Here is a 19,882-nt window from a genome sequence, read left to right as displayed (position 1 = left end):
ATGACATGCTATGCCAAACCGCAGCCGCCTACAATTTTATACCGCCCTTTACAGCGCGCAACAAGGCACGTTTGCGGACGCGCGCAGCTTCGTCCAGATCATGAGCAGCGGATTCGGTCGCCGCTGATGTCTGCGAGCGCCAATGACAGACGGACAGACAGACAGACAAATGTTTTTATTTGGATGGCTCGAGGCCGCAGGCTTAAGGGAGGGGGTTAATAATGTCCGGCCATGGCTGCCTCGCAAACGAACGCAGCCAACGTAGCTTGGTGTCGATCACGTGGCCTGATCCAGTCCTCATAGGAGAGGACCCAGGCGGGACGATATTTGGCGCGAAGCCGATTGAATGCCCCACAGTCCCAGACGAGATGGCGGATTGTGGGGGTCACTTCTGTGTTGCAGGCAAAGCAACGGACTGGTCTAGGAAACGTTGCAGCGGAACCGCTGTTAGAGAGGTTTCCATCGTGCGAGCGCCAATGCAACCAGCGCCACTCTACAGCCCAGCGCTGCCTTTTGAAGACCGCCTCGCCGAGCATGACACGCCAGCAGAGCGGCGATTAAACATATCAGATAGGGCGGCGGGGGCAGTGCGAACACACTCTTTGACCGGCAATCCATGGTTACCGTCGGCGCCCATACGGGGCGCAGCGATGCAGTTCGGCCACCGCTCCCGTGCTCCGTTTACTTCTGCGCGCACCTGTACCTTGCGTTCCGCCCGCAGGGTCGTGGTATCGAAACCAGGCGCCGCTAAGTATTTTTTTATATAGTGTAGGGGGAGGGGTGCGGACCTGTTGTTGAGAGCGAGGATGGTAGCGTGATGCGGGAGAGGAGGAGTGGGGGAGAGGGCGCACCTGGAACGGCTGTTGCGGACGCCGAGGCACGCCAACGCCGGGTGACATCGTGAGTTAAAGAAATGCTCTGCATTTAAAAGTTGTTTTGATAACGAACTTCCCGCAGCAGTTGTTAGTGCAATCGGGACATCTGCAACGTATGTGCAATCAAGTCACCTTTCTTGTCCCTCAACGAGTACCAGCGGTCCTGTGGAGATGGTGTCAGACGACGACAGCGGCGACGATGACCTCGATGTTTTTCGTTGACCAGCGATTTCGTTTTTTTTTCATGAGTGTGAACATTTATAACTTTTAGCGTCTTCTGTGATGAGGTTGACCAATGACGACCACCGCAGCACTGAAACCTGAAGTGTTCTGTTAGACTCCTTGTATATATTATATACAAGGAGTCTCTTTATATTATTTCAGCTCTCGTAGTTTTGGGGAGCTTTTTAAGAATGATAAAGGTATTTATCATAGGAAATTGCAATGTTATTTTAAATAAAATAGGCCCTAGCGGGAAATATAGCGGATATGTTTTAGAATCTAGCGAAATCTGGCGGATTTCTCATTGATTTTTAGCGGATGTCTGACGCCCAGCGATGGCAACAGTGGTCTGCAGGTATTGTTCAGTAGAGTAAACACAGTTAGGGTGAGTTACGTAGAGGCAAAAAAAAAACCAACTTGAAAACATTCTTGGCGCTTTTAGTCTTTATGTGCCATGTTCATGTGGAGTGATTATTAATGGCACGGTTTTTCAGAGTTAAAATTAGCCTTGTGCGGAACCAGCCCCGAAAGTTAATTAGGATATAGTTTTCTTTGCAAAACGCCAGTAATGCATCTGGTATTGCACACCTCTGTTGCTTAACAGGTTGCACAGGCCTGCTCGGCCTTTTTTGTTCTTTGCCTCTTGGTCAGTTTGCTAACACTTTCCTTATGTTTCATTCACCGCTTTTGGGTGTGCACACTCGTTCACCGCTTATTAGCCGAATTTTCCTTCCAACTGCTGTGCATTTCGAGCATTAGTAATCTATGTACTTTACACACAACTGTGCATGGGAGTCCGTGAGTTGGCCTCCGATTTGTAAATGGCAAACTTTTTCAATACACAATTTTCACGGTGTGGTGGATTCCGATTTGGTTTGTGTTTGGCCAAGCTGGCGGAGCTGATGGCCACCCTTGTTGCAGACATTGAACAGCCGAGCCTTGTGGGTTTACACTGTTGAGTTCGCTGTCGAGCACCCCAGGCGAAAGAAAAAAAATTCGGCCGGGACCGGAAAGAGGATCGCTCGGCCGATCCAACGGTATTAAAATGGCCGCACCCTGTGGTACTGTTGCGAAGATACAGCGTTCCGAAAATTGCCGTTTTTAACACGAAAGTGTTTTTATTCCCGGATACGCAGATTTCAATGACGTCATATCTGTCCCGGAAATGACGCCAGCTCAACGAAGCAAGCGGCCTGTAAAGGGTGCACCCCTGCACACAGGGTCTTATTGCATTCAGCTCGTGCGTTGCCGTTTTTTTAAGTTCATGGACAGTTCCTTTTTCTTTATTCCTAGCTAACTACTGCTAGCAATAGGTACGTCAGACGTTATGGCTTTGCTCCACATTTGGCGTGTGTTGCTAGAGATAGTTACGCATTGGCATCCCTTTGTCACTGTAACCCAATGGTCAACAGTTACATAAGTGTTGTGGCACGTTTTCACACCAATCTTGTCACATTTCGTTTTTATCGGCAGCCTGTTGGACACAACGAACACGGAGCGTTCACCTTCCGGGCCCATTGCTTCACTCGCCACAGCCATGGACAATCTTCACATCGGCGATCCCAACGGCAAGTCCGATGACGATCCAGAACATCGTTCCATGGCGGAGCCAGCACCGACCTTCGAGCTGGAGGAGGCCGGTGACGACAATTCCAACAAGTGCATCAACGGTGGAGGCCTTCTCTTTGACGATCACGAGCTCTCGTTGCTCGAGAGCCGAAGAGATGGAGCTGCTCTGACTGCTCTGAACTTCACTTCGACTCCGTTGGAGGGGAGTCCAGTTCTTCTCCGGGACTCAATGCCCCTCATCTACTTCACCCCGGACGGGCCTAAGAAGCCAACCCATGGCTTCTTGGCCAAGTCAGATTCGGAAGCCGATGTTCTCGACCGGGTGGCAGATGAACAATTAATGGTGCCTTCCTACAGGCATCTTGGAATCAACGGGACTGAGACCATGGCTCCTGTTGACGAGGTCACTGCGACTGCTACCCTGCTTGTGCCTCTTGACAAGGCCCTGAACAGGAGCCTTAGCTTCATCGTGGCTCCGGCTGTGGCTCCGGCTGTGGATCATGCTGAGGTTGACGAGGCAGCAACTTCTGCGCCGGTGCCCTCTGACACAACCGTGGACATGCGTCTCAGCTTTGTCGTGACCCCAGCCACAGAGCCTGTTGAGGCTGACAAGGCCGCTGCCACCGCTTCGCCTAACCTCCCGGCTGGTTGCGATACCGGAGAGTCGCATACACATTCATCCTTGACAGCAGAGGATAGTTTCGTCAGTAAGCTTTTTCTTGGTGCCTTTTATTTTATCTCAAGTGGTAAAGCCATGAGACTGCGCTTTCAGTACACTACAGTTCACAGTGCGGAGTAAACTGCTTAAGTCTGCTTTATAAGTGATACTGCATTACAGCCGAAACGTGCGCAAGTCAAGTCATATATATGTACCAAGTACCGTTTAACTATTCATTAATTATTAGCCAAACTACAATTAAACACTCGGGCAGTGTGTTTCAAGCTTGTGCTGCAAGTTGTCAAAATGGTGCACATGTTTTCAACTTGCTTTCTGTTTTGTTTCGGAGTTCGCGCTTGCTGTTATACAAATTAGTCCTAGTAGAGCCATTGAAAATACGTACAAACATGTACTCCTGGCCTCCCTCCTTATCTGCACCGTTGGGGGCACGGACAGTTTCAACGGAACTCCTGAACTTCATACACGCAACTAACCTGTTTGTGTTTCTGTGGATGCCTTCATCTAATATGGTGTAGGGCAAATAATTTAAATTCTCGAAGCACCGCAGAGACTGCAGAACGCAATTATCAACTCACTTCTAATGTTCAGTAATGGCGCGAAAATTCGAAGTCACTTAATGCTCCTTTGTTGCTGCATAGAACTTTGCCGTCAGCATACAAGTCAACTGTGAAAAAGCTCTTTCAAGTTGATTCCTTTCCACATCGCGTTCCCTTCCCAGCCGCCTACGACTCCCCGATGCATCCCAGCTGGAGGTCATTTGTCGTCTCGAGGGACCAGCCTGGGCTGTTGGGTGACAATCCAGCTGCCGGTGACCGAGACCATACTTTCAGTGCATCGGGAGCTGCCTCGGCTGCTTCCGAGGACTTGCCCGCGTCAGAGGCGACGTTTGCCCGTCCTGCCCCTCCAACCAAGCCAGGTGCCAGGCCACGCACGAAGGCAAGTCTGCCTGGGCAGCACATTTTGCTCGTATTGCAGCTAAACCTTTGTGCCTTTCAAGGGGCCACGAAGACAAAATGCAAGTTTGTTATGAGGACAAAGCAGTTTTTTTATAAACCAATGATAACAATTTTACTGCAAACTTCAAACAAATAATGTAGCAAAACGGGGGAAGCAGCGGCGACTCCCCAGCACTTGTTTCCTGTGAACGTCTCTAACACCAGAATCTTCGTGCGATTGGCGACCACGGACGAAAGCCACCAACAAGAAACATGACTGAGCGTTTGGTCATGTCACGTGAGTGATAATGTAGAGTCGTTAAAACTGTTAACAAAAACAAAGAACTAGGTGCCAGCGTATGCACAGAGCGGCAATTTACGATAGTGCTCGTGCTGCTAAGCCAGGCTATGCGCATGCGCTGAAGCACCCGAGTTCAGTAGGACAGCATCGTGAGTGCCGATAACCAGGCGCCAAAGATGCCGCTGTAGCTATCATGAGAGCTCTGTCACTATGTGCGTAGGCAGGCACCTCGTGTTTTGTTGTTGTTAACAGTTTTGAGGTCTGGACAGTTAACGCACTGATAGCTGTTTTAAGTGCTGGCCTCTACTTGGCCAGTGCTGCCAACATTGTGGCTTTGTAGCATAAAAAATATGTCAATGTTTTTTGCGTTTCTTGTCTTGTTTTTCCTTTTTTTGGCTTCTCGTGGCTTTAATGGAGCCGAGTGAGTTAGTGAAGATTAGGTCTTAACAAGATTAGCAAACTTAGCAAGGTTGTATTTTGCTTTCATGGTCCGTTCAAAGGAACCAACTGTATGAAAAACCAGCGTTGTCCTTGTGCAGTATAGGAAACGCCCACTGGTGTAAAGAGCAAGTCTAGCCACCTTGAAATTCATCTGGGAATTGAGCCTGGGTCTCTACAATAGGAACAGGGTGCATTATCGCCATGCTAACTAAACGCATTGTCGCTGCCAACGCGTTCAGTTAGCAGTGCAGATTATCTGTTCAGATTGGCTGTGCAGATCTAGCTTTCTTCTGTCAATGTGGATTGGTAACAGGAAATTCCGCTCTGCAAAGTGAAGAGGATGATAATACTAGGCCAAGAAGTGTGAGTAAAAGGGGCGAGGAGGTAAGTAGCCCACCATCAGGTGTGGCGAGTGCGCGCTTCTAGAAAAAACATCTTCCGTGGTCGAAATAGAACGTGGAACCTCGTGAAACTCGCGCCTATCCGGATGCCGTATCATCGCATTCGGTGCGCATGGTATTTCCTTGTTGGATTTCAACCTTAGCTGAGTTGAAGTGCACTGTGGCAGTTTTGAATTTAGACTACCGAAAAGGTGGATTGTGACTTCGATTTGACTCAGTTTTCATGGAGAAAGCGTTGCTTTTTACAATTTTTCTCTTATGTACGCCCCTTTAAGAAAAGCCATTTCAAAGCCAGTGAAGACCACCAGCTTTGCTGTTTCATCGGTCTTCACATCTCAATAGCAAAGGTGGCCGAGTTTCTATATGCTTCTATATGCTGTTGTCCTACTGCTTGTAAGGAGTGTACCCAATAACCCAATTATTGGTGACACATTTGTTGCAGATTTATTCCCTTCTCAGTTTCGCACGTGTTTTCTTCAGGACGTTCACCTAGATAATTGTGGTTTGATATCTGTGCAACCTTGACTCTCAGTGAGGTTATTGACACACACTGAAACTCCACCTGTTACTCTATAGTCTCCCTTCCAAGGCTTTTTTTTTTGGTTTTCTCATGATTGGCTTCTGCTTTACTGCAGTATTGGCACTTTTGCTGTTTGGCTTTGCAGGCAATGTGGTCGCAGTTCTGATTGCCATCAGGGTGCGTGTTTACCTTCAAATCATACAGTGCCTAAGAAAGGAATGGGGATTATGGATTGTTGTTTGATAGAGGTAAACACAGCTTAGCTTGTTGGACACTCGTCGAAGTTTGGTATTAACGAAGTGCAGTGCAAAAACCAGACAGCGGGGAGGGTGCAGTGCAGGTGCCCGTGCTGAACCCCCTCTCTGGCTCCAGTCTCTTGGTCTGGCCTTTGCACTATCTTTTCTCAAACGAGTAAACGCTTTCACTGTCTAGCATCCCTACCTCTAGGAAACATATCTGGTGTGCGTCCTGGTCACTGTATGCTATAGAGTATTACTGTGCTGCGTATTAGAAATTTAACATTCCAGGAAAGTCTCCGTATACTTTGCAGACTTGAGGGTACTTACTCTAGGAGGTAAGTAGCATAGAAACTGCGTAATTTGAATCATCGGGCAGTTGACGTTGAGGAGACAAAGCTTTGGCTTTCACACTCGAGAAAGTGTTAGTGTCCCGCATACTGTTCACCTTGAAGAGAAGGATGCCCAAGTTTGGGGCCACAGTTGCCACAGCGTGTAAAAACGGAGACCAGTGTGTTCCGCACTGCCCTGCTCTGCTGCTCGACGTTTTCCCCTTGGATAGCGTGCATCCTTTTCCTTATGCTCCCCCCAAACATGCAGGCCTCTGCTGCGGCCAACTCCACCGTGGTGGTGGCGCCACGCAAGCCGGTGGTCAAGCCTGTCGGCAGCTCTTTGGCCACCCGAAAAAGCCTCTTGCGTAAGAGCCTATGTCCCCTGTTGTAGTTGTTGTAGTTGTACTTGTGGGTGGTGCATTCAGCTTGTCCTCTGGATTAGACTGGTTTGGTGATGGAAGTGTGTGCATGCATACAATGAGCTTAACACGTATAAAGATGAGCAAACTTGCCCAAAAGAAATGCGCAAATAATTGGGCATTTTAGTGGAAGCATAATGGACGACAGTGCAAAGCAAATGTGTTCTTCTGCACACGTTTGCAGCACATAGTTTCGGTTTGCATAATCCTTGGGTTGCCCACAACACGTATCCCACCTGTCTCTTGTATGGCTTCAGTTTACTCAAGATCAAACTAAAGCTGAAAAATTGGCCTTAAATTTTTTTTGGCTTCCACACTTCAGTTCAGCTCTTGCGCTGCTCTTTGCAAGGTACCTGGGTGACCTTCCACACCAATAGCACACGTCGGTTATCATATGCTCGTCTCTGCAGCGCCACCCACTGCCACTCGTCGTCCAGAGCGGCCGTCTGCACCAGTGAAAGCCAAGGTGCCACTGGGTCGACCTGGTTGCGCCCCCAAAGCTGCGGACGCGACGTTCGCCTTGGACCCTGCTGCACCGATGGCGCCCCCTTCTGGTGTGCTCAAGGTGGCTCATCGGCAGCAGACTAAGAAGCAGGTTAGCAGGGCTGGGCAATTTCCTGAGGGGGCTCTGCTGTGCACAACCCCGGCATTTTTCTCCCCTTCTGTAAATCTTGACTTGAGATATTCCACTTAACTGTTCTTGGGCTGGTGCAGTGTCACTTGGCTGTTGCAGGCTAGCTGGACACATTTGTAAAAAGCAAAATGCAGTGTTGCCTCAGTAATGGACCCCTCCCCCCTCCAATGCTATGTAAGTTTTTTTGTCACTGTTTGGCACCTCTATCTCATGGGCTCACCAGCAGGCCTCAAGGTTGGATTGAAGCTTCAGATGCCTTGCATCGAAAGCATGATAGGAGTGGCCAGTATTTTGTTTTTGGCCATCACGTGTCTGCAAGCAGAGAACATAGAATCGAGTTATGCCTTGGGTTATGTCCACTCTGAAATGCAAGGTGCGTGTCCCCACTTCGGTGGCCTTTGTTTGATGCTTAAATCTGATCCACAATTGAAGCTGACGGTGAATGTGCGTGTTGAAGCGGACGCAAGTATCGTATAGCGAAAGTGGGAATTTTTCGTGCATGACCTTGACCTGCGGGGGATTTAATGCGTGTGCCCTTGTTTGGGCACCTCAAGCAGTGAAATTCACAACCTATTCACGGGCACTTGCTTACATAATGCGCACAACTTTGTCCAATCCCAAATGCTCTACGAACAGATCTTGCAATTGGCTTCCTAATCTCTTTGGAGTTTTTTTTTGTTGTTGTTTACTGAGGTATAAAATTTCAGTGCCGTGAAATGATCCACGTGTGACTTGAGAGTGGCCATTTTCTGATTTCCCTCCTTTTATTTTTTGCAGGAGCCACCATCGGTACGGCCCAAGGTTCCCGCCCCCCGGGGACCTGGGAGTGCAGCCGCTACAGTGGCAGCCTCTCCTGCGGCAAGGCAAAGCATGCCGGGTATGCGAGCGTCAGAGTGGGTTAGTTGGTACAGTGGAAGCTTGTTGTTACTCTGTCAATGCGAACTTATTTCCTTTGAACTACCGATGATTCGTCGGTATTCACAATGGTTAAATTGGTACATACTAGCAGCCCCTGGCTTGCACCGCTCCTTGGAGGTAGAAGTCGGCCCATAGTGAGTCAATCCGTTAAAAAAATGAAACTGAATTTACTGGCCTCAAAACGGGAGCAGCACAAGCAGCCACAGACGTGAAGTGCAGTTGACTGGCGTAGACAGCGCATGCCACTGCTCTGGTGCTTGCTCTAAGTTTTCGCATGCTGTGAGTTTTTGCTGGAACAGCCAATGTTCCAGTGTGAGCCATTGCAGGTCTTTTTAGTGTGAAACCTGCAATCAGCTGCAATCTAAGGATGAGTGAGAATGAGTTTGCCACTCATTATAACGCCTGCCCGCTTATTCCAAATTTGTTTATTTCAGACTAATGTGTGGTCCTTTTTGAGTTTGAATTGACGAGGTTTCTCTGTAGTTACGGTATAACAAGACATTTTTTTACCGAACGAGGAGAATGGAATGAAAGGACCACGCAGGCAAAGTGCTAGGCATTGATACTGCACGCCAGATTGCACAACACGAGAATCTTTTAGTTCTTTACGGCACATCAGATGACACTTGCGTTGTACCATCTAATGTGCAGTAAAGAACTGGTTTACCTTTAGTGCTTGTCCCATGTGCTTTGTCCATGTATTTCTTTTGTGCAGTAGAAAGTTTTTCTCGGCCTCCCGCTACTTTTCACTCCGATTTCCACCTGCATCCGTGAGAGAGCTGAGCTGAATTGCTACTTATGCCATTTCCGTCGCAGCGGGGCCTTCTGTACGAACCAACCCTAGGAGGGTGTAGTGACCAAAATCGAAATGTGGGATGCAGTTTCAGTCGCTTTGCCATTCTCATGTGCTTTCCACCGTAGTCTTCTTGCGAATGCATGTTGGCATGGGTGACCATTTATTTCTGACAATGGACAAACATCAGGGAATTAGTGGAATTGGAAACGGCAATGTGGCGTTCACGAAAACTCTCTTCGCTCTTGTAACCCGCATGCAGCTCCGGGTGTGGCCAGTGGGGCTGTGAGACGGGCGGTGTCTGCCAGGCGGTCAGTTGTGGTGGCGACGAGTGCGGTGCCCCCGGCACCATCGACGGCCACCCGACCACCATTGCGGCCTTTAGCCCCCTCAAATAGTGCAGCCTCCGGTGAGTGGAACCTGACTGGACCATTTGAATAGGGGCTCGGGACGCTCACTATAGTTCATCTCATAAGCTACATGCAGCACTGTGGAGGCTACATTGTTATCAATAGCGCGCCCACTGAGGGCGCCTAATCCGCCGTGATGGGGGTCCTGAAAGGACACTCCCTTCTCCCCTCTCGGCAAGTGGCACCGCACGGCCCCGCGCCTTTTGTCGCTTCCTTCGCGGTGAGTTAGGCGGCCTGAGGGGGACAACAATGTAGCCTCCACAGTGCTGCATGTAGCTTGTGAGATGAACTATAGTAATGGTTCCCCCAGGTGTAAGATGTGACTTGGCTGGTAGGCCCTGCAGTGTGCAAACGCTCGCAAGCATCGCAGCTCCTGAACAAGTGGTAATCCTTGCTTCTCACGGAGTAATGTGCTCCTGCAGTTGACCTGAAGCTAGCATTTCAGACCTCAATACCGGGATCAATTCAACAACAGATGGAAAGTACAGCTTAGCACTCAAGTTTCAATCTTCCCTTTTTAACTATTGAGCTGTTCAAGCCTTAGCTTTGTTTGTTGGTGTTTGCAAAGGAAATGCCAAGAAAAAGTCCCCTGGCGTGAAGGAGCCCGGCATGACGATTGCACAGCTGAGTAGGTGGAGCCAAATCCTATGACGTCATCCTGCGCACCCACACTGCTTGATTTTTTAGAACGTTCTGTGGCGTGATCGCTTGCGCGCTATTCTCCTCACCAGTTCAAGTGGGATGCCCAGAAAAGCTTGTGCTACAGCACACAGCGCCTCGGGAATCTGCACTCCGCACACTGTTTACAATCTCACAAAATGCAGGTAGGCCGAAGAAGCGTAACTCCCAAGGAAGAAGCACATCATGAGACGGCTACGATCCCAGCCACTGCACCCAAATGGCAGTGAAGAGAGGAAAATCTGGAGTACCGTGCTCATGATGTGGAGTACGAGCGGAATCGCCAGCAAAAAGACCCCCGAGTTCAATTCCACGCTACGAGAGGATTTGCCCTATGCGGCTGTGCCGTCAGACGATGACGACGACGAAAGGGACGATGGCGATTGCGGCTAAATAAAACATTTTACATACTTTAATGGTCCAGTGCCGTCCAAAATGGTTTTGCACTTCTAGGGTCTAGCAGCTCCATCTCTCCTGGGATTCGCTGTCAGTGTGGAGAGAAGCTAGGTCAACCCCCAGTGTTAGATGTGTAGAACTACGGATGGCCGAGCGGTAGGAGTGACTACCGCGAACAGTAGGCCATCAGGCCCGCGAAAGACATGAGAACATGCCGAGACGTTTGCCCAGAACGAACTGTCTTTATTTTCCCACAACGGCCACTCGCCAGTGTGCCAGGCTTGCCTGGCTAAACATAAAACTATCAGCGCCGCGTGGGGGCGCTGCACTTGTGCTAACATTGTAACACCCAGCTTTGCTGTTTCTCCAGCCTTGCACCACTAGTGCAACATGCACCATTTTTTTCTAATGTGTACCGTATATTGTGCAAATGCTTATGAGTAGGCTCTAAATATAAGTTGCCCCCCACTGTAACTTTTGACCCCTGGGTCCCACATAAGCTAAAGGTAAACATATCTATAGAGTGTAGACTTTATAATGTAACCGCTTACAGTGCTGGAGGGGATATAACGCCGGTTTTTTGTGACCACCGCTTTGCTTCCCATAGAACCAAATGCATTAGTGCACCGCTTTAAAGGGGGCCGTTTTCCTTTTCTATGCCCAAGTTAGGGGACAGCACGGAGGGTGCGCTGTGTCGGATGACTGATTCCATCTTTTTCTTTCTTGCAACCCTGAAATGATGCCCCAGCTGTGCCGGTCAACCAGCAGCCTCCCAAAAAAATCCTCAATAGAAACGGTACTGTGTTTCGGGCTACTACGTTTAAGAAAGAGTTAAAGGGACCCAGAAAAGCCTTTTATAAAAGTTACAAAAGGCCTGTATTGTCGCGTAGCACCAATATAGCGATGCAATGCCGTTGAAATTATTGATCTACATTCAGTATTAGCTGCGCCAGAAGCAATTAAATGCACCTCTCCCCACTTGCCGATCGACTCCTCCTCCCTCTCTGCTTCCTTCAAAGCAGCTGGAAACACTGGGAATAGCCATGTGACATCGCGACGCTCGACTTCCGTTCTGCGCTAGGTACATTCCTGCGCCTAGGCTCGCGTCAATCGCTGCGGACCCGCCTTTGCCGCCTTTGCCTCGGGATCGCGCAGGAAGGAGGGAGAGCAGCCGGAAGCCAATAACAGTGACGCCGCCGGTGGCCGATTTCGCCGGCGATTGGGCGAATCAGGGGGCGCCTTCGCCGTTGCGTCAGCCGCGATCGCCGTTGCGTCAGCCGCGGTCGGCTTGCTGCGGCGTCGCGCTCATCGGCTTAAAAAGGCGATCTTCAAAAATTGTTTACAAATTATCCGTACAACGTATGGGGCTCACACTTGGCTCAGAAATCCCCCGTTATGTGTTCTACCACCTGAATGCATTTGATTGCCACCTTCACAAAGCTTTTCGGGGTCCCTTTACGAGGCTTGATCTGTTTGTACTGCAGTGATAACCCCAACTGCCTTTGCTCTTGGGGTACCTCCGAATAGTTTTTAACACTAAAGGGTTTTATGCCGGGATCCACCAAGATATGACTGACGCCGTATCCGTCGACATCGCCAGAAAAACTTCCCTTGACGCGGCTGCGCCAGGATTTAAGCCGGGAACTCCGTCGCCGCAACGGGAGGTGTCAGGCGCTTTATCAACCCCGCTATGAGCTGAAGCGCAGACAGCTGTATGAACGCGCCATATATCCTTCCTATAACCTCCTCCATTTCGATGGTTCTGCTAAAAGAGATGAAGCGAAGTAGTGCATCACGATGCTAACGAGCGCCGATAGTTGGCGTCAGCTGAGCTCGTCGCAACGAAACCGTCTGCGTACACTACACGGAGCTGGAACGCAGTGGTCGCACATTTGCCAAAGCGACGCGCCAGTCGTCGCTTGCCAAGCACACCCACAAGACAGCCCCGCCAACCATGCTCTTTTGCTGCAGCAGACCGTGAGCTCACCAAACGATTTTCTGGCAACCCGTTCGGTTTCGTTCGCATGGTTCTTGAGTGCATGTAGTTCCATTCAGGTTTACGCAGTGCTCCGGCACGGGCAATCCAGTGTCTGATATTGATGTGTCTGACGGTGCCATACCGACGAAATATAAATAGCGATGTGCAAGTTCATATGGATGCAGAATAATCATTCAACTGAACTGTGAAGACACATAGTACTTCCGTGTTTTACCGATTCCTATGAAAGAGGGATCAAGCACATTTTTTTCTATTAGTGTTGTGCAGAGAAGCAATTCGCCTTTCCCTTTTCGAACGTCTGGAGACAGTGAGCCGCGAGGCGGGAGGTTTCACTGCCTGTACATTGGGCAGATCAGCAACCGCCTTCATCATCGCACACCTTCAGTTCACTGATGAACTGCATCGGGTAGCTTCTAGAAAACGGTGGTGTGCCTCCTCAAACTTAACCTGTTCGGTTGCCTCCTCATTCGCGATACTGCAATGTTTCACCTGAACAATTTCGTAGAAGGTGCTCAGGTCGTTGTGCCACTGTACTTGCACCCATTTTTCCACATCCTCTTCACGACAGGAGACTCGCCCTCCATTGGGCCTAAAAGGACATTCGCGATCCTGCACATTCAAATAGCTTGTCCCTCAGTTGCCGCCATCTTCGGGCGCATTTTTCCAACCTACCCCAAACACCCGCTTCTCCGCAGTCCAAGTTAGCCTACTCGGAGGAGCAGTGGAAACCCGTTTTCAATGCTGGAGAGTAATCATCAGCACAGTTAACTCGCGTGAAATGCTCCAGACATTGAATGCAGAAATGGAGGAATGAATGTTGAGTGCATGTGTTTCCTGTGCTTTCTTTGCTTTAATCGTCGATGTAGGTTCCAAGATGTCGAGGCCGTCTGCTCCGACTGGCCTCGGAGAAGCGTCGAAGGGGCGGGTGGCCCTGCCCAAGCTACCTCTGGCCAACGGGAAGCTGAATCCAGAGCCGCGTGTGGAGTCGCAGCCAACGAAGGCCCAGTTGCCTCGCTCACGCATTGCAGCACCGAGAGCTCGAGGTTCTTTTCTTTGTTTTACTTTTACAAAGTCATGTGAGGTCATCTAGACTAGATCATTAGCGGACCTCTGTCAATAGTTTTTTTTTCAGTAATAGCCTGTTTGACGAGTTTGCCTGTTTGTGAAAATGATGTTTCTTGTGTAGTGCTTCTAGTGGACCTATAGGCGGTCTAGTAAGGTTATTTGGTGCATTTTATTTACGCAGTGTCTAGAGTTACGTCCGACGTAATCCAAAATCGAAAACTAGAGTTACGTCCGATGGAACTTTAAGCCAGTTTCTAGGGTTACGTCCAACGGAACCCAGAATTGAAAACTAGAGTTACGTCCGACGGAACTTTAGGCCAATGTTTTGAGTTACGTCCGGCGTAACGTAAAGCACTAAAAAAATTTACAGCTAACGGCACCAGCTACCGTGACGCTCTATATGTGTAATCTAGACGCAATGCTATTGAAATGGTCACTTGTACGATAAATGACGTGAAATTCGGAAACACAAATGCTGCAGCTTTACGGCCAAACCGGGTGAGGAGTAAATCATAGGTGACATGTTCGACAGTGCCGGCTCCCCGTCGGTCAACAGGAACGTGATATAAGCGCCCACACTATATACTGCAGTGATGTGGGTTCGGATCCCAGCTGGGTTGATGGTGTTTTTTCTTAATTAAAGAATTCAAATTTTTCTGCACTAGTCCACGCACACTTCTTTCCATATCCAACACGTGTAAAGCCCGTTATACATGGGGCGAATTTCGCCTGCGAATTCGCAGGTGCGGCGCCGCCAGTGCGGCAAAACGATTTATTTTCCTTCCCTGCTGCGACATATTGCCAAATGCTAAGCTGCGTTCACAAGAGAAGTTTGACTCTTCCAAACATTTGGAAATTCGCCACAGCAACGAGAATAAATCGTTTTGGTGCACGAGCGGCGCCGCAGCTGCGAATTTGCAAGCGAAATTCGCCCCATGTAGAACGGGCTTTTGCAAAGAAGACAGGAATTAACAAAATTGAACCTCGTGCATGCATGCAATGGGCGCAGTGCCAGTTTGTAGCGTCTGCAGTTTGCCGAGAACAAATTTACATGGGCCAAGAGCCTTCTAATAAATGTAATTAATAGGGCTAGGCGTCGGTTAATGTTTTACGCAGTGTCTAGAGTTACGTCCGACGTAATCCAAAGTTGAAAACTAAGGTTATGTCCGACGGAACTTTAAACAAGCCTCCAGAGCTACGTCCGACGGAACCCAGAATTGAAAGCTAAAGTTACGTCCGGCGGAACTTTAAGCCAGTGTCTTGAGTTACGCCCGGCCTAACGTGTAAATGATAGAAGTTACGTCCGACGTAAGTGAAAATTAAAGGTACGTCGGACGTTCGCCGAACTCGAAAATCTTACGTTACGTCGGCATAATGTCTCTTCTCTGATGAAAGGACTTTATGTCGGACGTACCCGATGCCCAGAGGCGAAAGAAAGGCACGGCGGACTTAGCCGGTGGATACCTGTAGAGGCCAGTCGGATGCACCCACAGGTGTATCCTGAGGTTGTGCTATGTGGCTCCCTCTGAAAATGCAAATCCGGTGCCACGGAGGAAGAGCCTCCCGTGTGATCTCATACGATTTACATCGGACGAGATTACTGCTAGGACATTGGTCGCTCGAGTGTTCGTCTTGTTAAGCCTCTGTTCAAGATGCGACTCAGTCTGGCTTCGTGGCCATAAAATTTCGTACAAATATTAGTATGAAACTCTTATGTTCATGGCGACAAGGTACCGCCTCGCGTTCATGAACAGAAGTCCTAGGTTCGAATCCACCAGCTCCAGTACTTAATTTCCTCCTTTTTTTTGTGACAATGACCATTGCTATGCATTTCTGCTACATGTTTAGAAGATGGATGGCAGTGGTACGTATTGCGCTGCTTTCATTACATGAAGCACTGCAACGATCAGTCGATTTTTTGAAGCTGATATGGAGCGGTACCGTTTAGCTTACGGTCCACACAGCGTAAAAAAAACACGGTTTAAATTTCAGGAACTTAGGACAGGCTCACCATAAACTCGTTACAAAAGAGGAACGAAAGTTAAATTTGTTACACTGCACACAGAGTGAACGTTTCACAGTTGTGGGTTGTCGATGAAACACTGTTTCGGCTGGTCAAGGAAGGACAGACTTGATTAAAGCAACACAGACATAGATCGCAAGCTACAGATGGGTTCTTTTTTTTTCGCGCCGCGTGCGGGACAAAAATTACGAATGGCGGCTGGCACCAAGGAAAGTTCATCTTATGAAAATGATAGAAAAATGCATAGCAATGGTCATTGTCTCAACAAAAGGAAAGGAAACCAGGGTGATTCGACCCTAGTACTCGTGTTCACGAGCGCGAGGCGGTTCCTCGCCGCCACGAAGCTAGGCGGGATCGCACCAGCAGTCGCCCAACAAGACGAACAATCGAGCGACCAAGGCAACCACATGGCACAACCTCAGGATACACCTGCGGGTGTGTCGGACTGGCCTGCACTGTCAGTCCACCGTAGCTTTCTTTAGCCTCTGGGCATCGAATATGTCCGACGTAAAGTCCCTTCAACTGAGGAGGGACTTCATATTGACGTACCGTAAGGTTTCCGGGGTCGGCGTACGTCCAACGTATCTTTAACCGCTCAGGTAGAGATACGTCCGGCGTACCTTTAATTTCCGTTGGACGTAACTTCAATATCATTTACAGGACGTGACTCTAGACACTGTCTCAAAGTTCCGTCGGGCGTAATTAACTTTAGTTTCTGATTTTGTGTTACTTGGGACGTAACCCTAGACACTGCGTTTAATTGACCCCCTCCCTCCCCCAGATCAGGTTCATTCTTTGGGTTCAGGTGACTGTTTTGCTGCAGACACGAATATTGCGAACAGTGGATGACCGAAGGTGCACATCAGTTTTTTGTTTCCACCAATAATTCGAATTTTTACGTCTGCAGTCTAGCACCCTCTACTACTATTTTAGTTAATTGTATCTGCAAAAGTTGCTTTTGCATGAGGATGAGTGAAAGATTCTTTTCTCCCCACCCGATCGAACACTTCTAAACACTCTAACGAGTTAAAGTATGAATACAGGCCTGTCCACATTTTTATAGTGCGGAATTTAAATCTATATTCAGTGACATTCCACTGTACACAGACTAAACTGGGGGGCTTGGCAACTATTTGCTGTTTTTTTTTTTTGGTGTGCACTGTTGCTAAAACTACTAGGTTTGCTGCTATCCAAACGAATAGCCATTTGCTTTGACCCACCGGAGTGGCTCAGAGGCTAAGCCGTGGTGCTGCTGAGCCCTAAGACGCGGGTTCGATTCCCGGTAGCGGTGGCCACTTTTCTGATAAAGGCGAATAGCGAGAACGTCCGTGTGTTTGAGATTTCAGCGCACGTTAAGATCTCCACGTAGTCAAAATTAGTCCAGAGCCCTCCACTACGGCGCGCCGCCTCATCGCCTTCATCGCTTTCAACTTCATGTCTCAGACTGCCGCCAGAGCAGTGAGCGGGGTTCTCAAGGCGTCTCCCTCTCCCTTCTCTCCACCAGTGGCTGGTGGCTTTTCGCGGCTGCCACCCATGGCAGGCTCCTCTGCAGCCACAAGGGCGGCACCACTCGCTCCCGTGCGGGAGACTCCTTCGACCCGGCTTTCGTCGACGCCCGTTCGGTGGGTACTTTAGTGTGCACGATGGGCTGTGCGTGTGTGGTCCATTGTAGCTCTAGCTATTAAAGGTATACGGTAGACAGGGTATCTAGCAAGAGCTATGAGCCCCAGCATAGCTTTGGCTGCACATAATTGCCTGGAATAGGTTGCAGGGACCCATCCTATGTGTGTGCATTGCCCTACATGTAAAGACTGGTATGTGTCTCGTCCATCACACGACAGTCACTTCGATTGCACCTTCTCTCATCATGCATAGAGCAAATATCTTGCTTGCATAGCAACACACCTTCATTGCATGATCAGAGGAAGGAAAAAAAGCATTGGTTATTTGGTGCTATGAACTCCTCATTGTGCGCAGGATGTAAGACGAAATGTTTTTTGTTACAGTTTGTTTTGTTCCACAAAGAAACGTTGCGTTCCAGTTCAGCTCTGGAAAGAAAAAATTAGTTTGTAATGGTTCATAATGGTTTGTGTTTCGGGGTACGAAAAATCGACATTTGTGAGTTTGTTTTAAATAATTGAGATTTATGAGAGTGTTATTTCTAGGTGATACTAATTATTTTTTGTAACTTTTCATTAGGTGACTCGACTGCTCGCAAAAAATTGGACACCTCAGCGCTCCTTGCCGTACCTCTTGATGGCGCAGATGTAAAGGGCTGAGAGTTTCCATGCTGGTTCCCAGAAACTAGATGCTAACGTTCCTCAACCTGGCAGCCAGGTTTGATTGAGACGGTAGAGTTTTGCGGCGCTCTATTGGAGTGAAGTATACTATTATTTGGTGCGAACACTCCAAGCGCTCAGAATACCAGTGTGCTGCGTGCATGCGCTCAAATTTGGAGTATACCGTCTTGGTCATGGACCCGACCACTAAAAATCTTAGGAAGAAATGAGGCAATTCAATACCTCGTATAGTTGTGATATTATCTTTACAAGTTTCAAATGCTCTGCCTCTTCAGGCACTCTAAAACTCCGGCGCACCTTTTTCGCTATTTAATTTTAAAGCATTATATGAGAGGAGGTAGCAACAGATCAACATGAGTACTGTCAGCCACCACCTATACATTCAGGCGAAGGGAAAATAGAAAATTGGTGAATATTCATGGCACACATCTGTATTACAAGTGTCTGTTTCTAAAAACTATAAAAATGTACAAATTCCCCGCCTCACACTGTTCTTTCGGCACTTTGTGAAAGGTTTCCCCACTGTGGTCTGGCAGCCCTTACATACAGGGACAACATTGCCTTGTAGCTGTTTCCACTGAGTTTGCTGCTGCAATCTGTTGTTCTCGCGTTTGATTGTGTATTACTAAAATCACGCCAAATGTTGCATTTTTTCTTCGTTAGTATATTGTGTTTTAAATTGCAGTCATGCCCTGTTAATATCGACGTTTCCGTTCCCCAGAACAATTGTCCATAATGTGAATCGTCCATAATAACAATTCAGGGTGAAAAACACAAACATTAAAGAATAATCGTTCGAGAAAAGAACACGGTTTATTCAGCTGAAGAACGAGATGTGGGTTCTTTCAAAATTTAGGGCACCGTCCGCTTCGCCAGATTATTGCCAAAGTTTTTTTACTCCAGTCTTTCACGTATTGAACAGATGTTGAAGGTGTGGTGCTTTTGAGTTGGCATATTTTTCTTTTTAAGCTGAGCGGAAAGGGCGGTCCGTTAATGCGTAACACCAGCCATTGCCTCCGTCGAACTGACCAGAGAAGCGTACAGCCTTGCCTTTTAAGTACAGCGAATATTGGCACAGCCTATTATCTTGCCTTGAGCCTCAGTACTTGCTCTTTTTGGCGTGTGCCGAGCCGGGCAATCTTGTTTAATAGCGAAGGGGTGTCCCTAATGTTCTCGATCTGATTTGATGGTACAGGAAGAGCGTTCAGAGATAAATGAATGCTTCGGCTTTGTATGCTTCGGCCAACAGACAATTCCTGGTACTGGCTGGGGCCTCTGGGGGTTACCAGTCATTTTTTCTACTTTTCGCTTTTTGGATTGGTGTCTATAATAACACAAAATGGCCTGCATTTACCCGTTTCACCCAAAAAATAGCAGTGAATAGTCTGGACCACCGATTTCTACACAGTCTAACCTGTTCGTATAACAGTATTCTTATAACAAGTTCTTATAACAAGTGCTACAAAAATACCATTGTTATAACCAGTAATTGTTACAGCCAGTTTGGGCAGAGAAAGTTCCTTTTGTAAACATTTAGGTGTTTTCACCCAGTATTTACAAAACGGTATTGTACTTGCATGGCCGACCAACGAGATGCAGCCATGCGTGTGCCAACCGACTTCACATAGAAGGAAGTCTCCGCATCAAATCCTTGACTGTTGCTTTCTTTTTTGATGATTGGCAGATTGCATGTTACTAAAGTGGCGCGGTTGTTTGCCTTTTTAACATTGGTAATC

The 19,882-nt window shown here is 48.3% G+C and overlaps 1 protein-coding gene across 1 annotated transcript in view; it reads left to right on the top strand.

Annotated features, from left to right (window-relative positions):
* The window catches only part of LOC144159951 (uncharacterized), a 34,931-nt gene that overhangs the window by 13,266 nt on the left and 1,783 nt on the right, over positions 1-19,882 (top strand). Inside the window, exons 4-11 of the mRNA XM_077691594.1 lie at positions 2,571-3,373; positions 4,064-4,281; positions 6,780-6,876; positions 7,341-7,525; positions 8,342-8,441; positions 9,538-9,684; positions 13,625-13,801; positions 17,351-17,468. Of these exons, the coding sequence (XP_077547720.1) occupies positions 2,571-3,373; positions 4,064-4,281; positions 6,780-6,876; positions 7,341-7,525; positions 8,342-8,441; positions 9,538-9,684; positions 13,625-13,801; positions 17,351-17,468 (1,845 nt within the window). The remainder of the gene's footprint in view (positions 1-2,570; positions 3,374-4,063; positions 4,282-6,779; positions 6,877-7,340; positions 7,526-8,341; positions 8,442-9,537; positions 9,685-13,624; positions 13,802-17,350; positions 17,469-19,882) is intronic.

This window comes from Haemaphysalis longicornis, unplaced genomic scaffold (genome assembly GCF_048455015.1).
Source record: "Haemaphysalis longicornis isolate Haplotype H1 unplaced genomic scaffold, Haemaphysalis longicornis Haplotype H1 scaffold_10, whole genome shotgun sequence".
NCBI lineage: Eukaryota > Metazoa > Arthropoda > Arachnida > Ixodida > Ixodidae > Haemaphysalis > Haemaphysalis longicornis.
Note: the sequence above shows the minus strand (reverse complement) of the source record. Positions and strands in the feature narration are given on the sequence as shown.